Genomic DNA, 3867 nt, shown 5'->3' on the forward strand with positions numbered 1-3867 from the left:
TTAGTTTTATGAAAAGGAACCGAATGGGGACCCAATGGGGTCTTTACGGGTACATTGTAGAGGCTCCATTAGGTTCCTTCGGTCTGCCAGGGAACTTTCGAAATTGTATTACCTTTTTACCCAAGGTGGGAAAATTCAACCCTTAATCGGCACAACTACTTTTTATTGCGTTTTGAAGATGTGTTTTTAAAATGGAATCGGTTTTATAGTCATTAGTTTATTTTAAGTTATTTAAAACAAAATTTCGAAAATAGAAACGAGAAAAAGTTAGTTTTTTTACAAAAAGGATATTTATTTTGCAAAATTAAAACTCGATTTTATGGTCAAATGAAGCACCTTATTTTTCCATGTTTAAATCAATTTATTTTTATTTTAATGCACAAAAATAGTTAATAAAAAATACAAAAGTAACCTAAAAAACTGTTTTTCAAAGTTGCAATTACTCTTTCAAATCTACACAGTCGCCTCAAAGGCCTACGCGATGCGCATGGCACATCGGATGATTTCACGCGGTTGCAAGCGATTGCTTGTTCACAAAGCAAGCATCGCCGTAAATTGTAGGCCATCCACAAGAGCAAGAGACTATTAAATAATGAAAAAAATAATTATTTCACTTTAGATGATAAACTGACGTTGGAAAATTGAACGAAAATCACTAATATCAATAGCACACATTTTTTTTGAAAATCACTTTTTTGCTCACTGACGGCACAAAGGGTATTTAATACCCCACAGTTTAACAAGGTCTACTTTGAGCGGGTGCCCAACGTATGCTGACGTTTGCCGCTCAACACCAACCCACTTTATCTTTAGTTAGTGATGTCGATTACTGGTAAAATTTCACACACCCAATTTTTCGAATTTAGTACGTTTAATTCGAGCTCAAAAATTTGCTGGGGTATTTTTTACGCATAGCGTCAGCTAAGGATTAAAAGACTTATAGCATGAAAATGATCTCGGACTGCTTCTCTTATAATCTTTTTTGCTAGAAAATAATTCAAGCTGTGAAAGTTTGTGAGCTATCTTCAAGTTCTGAGTGATGGTAACAAAATTAAATCTTTTCACTTAACACGTAAGAGATATTTTAGAATTTTGCGACTGTGACGACGTACAATAAATTATTTTCATGAAATGGGATTGCCTTGCTAAAGCGATTGAAAAAATAACACACAAATTTGAAGAGAATGTGTGTGCGCCTTTCTTTTGCGCTATTCTTCTCTTAAGCACAGAGACTTGTGTGTTCTTCCGCCTTATTATTCCTTATTTCGCCTTACTTTTAGAGGAGCGAGCAATAACTCTTGCTATTCATTGTTATCGGCCTTACTCGAGGCTAAGTTTTTAACCTAAAAAAATCATTTAAATACTCGAAACTATTATAATTTAAACAATGTGGAAATTAAAAAATATAAATATTTGATAATACATTAATCGAATTACATTAATTGAATTATTATTATATTTTTATTTACGTTTCGAAAATATAAACAATTATTGCACATTTATAATATAAAATAATCAATTTTACATTGAGAAAAGTTTGAATATCAACTGAGATTTAGAACTTTATTTTAAATGTCAATTAAAAAATAAAACAACTATTTCAATTTTAAAAATATATAGCCATGTGTGGAAAAAAATATAATCATTGATTGAAAACGTAAGAAAAAATTGTATAGCCTGATTGAATTAATTGATTTCAAGCTCAATGTCACAAATAATTTTCATGGAATTGCATTTTCAAATTTATCCAAAAATAATTTTTTAATTTAAAAAGTCTGTCAATTTGAAACTTATTTTTGAAATAAATTTAAAATGACTTCTTTTGTTTACATTTTCGATCATTCTTGATTGTATTTTTAATTCATTATACATACTTTAATATAATTCAATTTTGTTCAAGTGACAATTTTTTATTTTTAGATAAGAACATTTTTTCGAGTTTTAAATTTGGTTGTTTTTAGTATCAACTTTCTATTAATTTTGCCGATGTGATTTAAAAATTAATTTCGTAAACAGAATGTGAAATAAATTCATTTCAAAGTGCATTAATTTTTGGTCTAACGTTCCACATCGATGATTTCCCTTTTTTCATTTAGAATTATTTATTCGTTAATTATTGTAATCAAATTTTGAATCCTTTTTCTCTGAATTTATGATTTATTATTTATCATCAAAATTTCCAATGACAAAATTAATTGTTCAAATTTTTCATTGAAAAGTTCATATTTGAGAATCTCTCGGAGAATCTACATATTATTTGAATTTTCGACGTTATTTTGGCTCAGCTGATTTTGTGCTGATGCATGCGCGAATATCATCGTACAAGATTCCAACTTCTCCCGGATTATTTCTCTTATTGCGTCTAATTCGACCCTATTTGTCGTTATGTTCACTGTACCGTACTACTCAGTCAGCTAAATAGGGATTTTTTTGCTTAAAATCTTATTTCTAATTTTAATAAACTCTCTAACTTACTGATGCTTATCGAATCTTATTTTTCCTTATTTTTTACTATCTTGCGTTACATACATAAGAGATTTAAGAAGATTGCAAGCGTCAAAATGGTTAAATGTGTGAGTGAATAGCCCCTCGATTATTATTTGACTTCATAACTCAGCGTGTAGATTTAAAGCTTCTGATTGTCAAGATTAAGATTCTATTGACTATTATTTATCAATAAGTATTTTCTAATCAAGCGAGAATCCCACGGGAAATGACAAGGCTTCTTTCTAAATTCGATCAGCTTCTCTGACAGTTAACAGCACAACAATACTGAAGACCAAAACTATCCAATTACCAAAATTTTAGATTAGTGAAAATTTATTGTGTTCAAATATTTAAAAATTCACGAATTAAACATGTCAGATAAGTAAGTCTTCAGTTGAACTAGTTTGTAGTTTAGTGCTATCAACCAAAATTACCAAAAATTAAAAAAATTAAAATTTATTTAAATATTTAAAAAATTAAAATTTATAAAATTTATATATAAAATAATTTAAATTTAAAATTAAAAAAAATTTAAATTTAAAAAAAAAACAAAAATTAACAAAAAATCGGAAATGTATTAGAAAATAACAACGAACTTTTAAATATTTACGTAAATAATAGAAATAAAAAATAATAAAATTTTTGTTTCTTTAACTAAATGTGACTTATTTACTTCACAGAATTTAATGGATTCTGAGAGGCCTGAATATTACGGAGATTATCCGCAAGGTTGTTTTCAGAGTGATATCCCTCGAGCTACATGGTACCGTTACCAAAAGTTGTACAGGGAGCAAGTAAGTAGCAAAGAATTTTATATGTCTTTGAAAATAACATTTCGAAATAAATGAGTCTTAAATCTCAACTCTTCAATCTGATCTACGTTGTTAATATTTTATTTTATTTTAATACTTCATTCTCTTTTTAGGATCTTGGATATGGGAGATAACATTTTATTTTCAAAAAATGAAATTTTATCAACGGAACATGAAATGCCACCCACTAAGTATGAAATGCCGTTTGCGAGTGGTGAAATATTTTCACAAGCAAGGGACAGTAAAGAAAATAAATCAATGGATTTTTTGGAAGAAAAAACTGTTCTAACATATGTGGAATCGATAAGAGGAGTTTTGTATTTAATATTTGTTTGCATGTTATGTTTACATTTTAATGTAGTTTACTTGCGAGAAAGTAAGAAAAAAAGGAAATATTTGGAATATACGGGGAATACTGGGAAAAACATGCTCCTTAATTTGTAATTAAACTTTTAATTTTCGAGCCTTTTGTTGTGCCGAATTATACACGTTTGAATTTTTAAAAAAGTGGTCGAGTCACCGAATGGTACTCGACTTATTTTATTCAAAGGTTACACAATTTACTTTA

The 3867-nt window shown here is 28.5% G+C and overlaps 1 protein-coding gene across 1 annotated transcript in view; it reads left to right on the plus strand.

Annotated features, from left to right (window-relative positions):
• Nucleotides 1-3164: 3164 nt before the first annotated feature.
• Nucleotides 3165-3867, plus strand: part of LOC117174820 — an 8078-nt gene continuing 7375 nt past the window's right edge. Inside the window, exons 1-2 of the mRNA XM_033364200.1 lie at nucleotides 3165-3281; nucleotides 3413-3611. Coding sequence (XP_033220091.1) covers nucleotides 3423-3611 — 189 coding nt within the window. The 5' untranslated portion in view covers nucleotides 3165-3281; nucleotides 3413-3422. The remainder of the gene's footprint in view (nucleotides 3282-3412; nucleotides 3612-3867) is intronic.

The sequence above is a fragment of the Belonocnema kinseyi genome, chromosome 6, assembly GCF_010883055.1.
Source record: "Belonocnema kinseyi isolate 2016_QV_RU_SX_M_011 chromosome 6, B_treatae_v1, whole genome shotgun sequence".
NCBI classification, from domain to species: Eukaryota; Metazoa; Arthropoda; class Insecta; order Hymenoptera; family Cynipidae; genus Belonocnema; species Belonocnema kinseyi.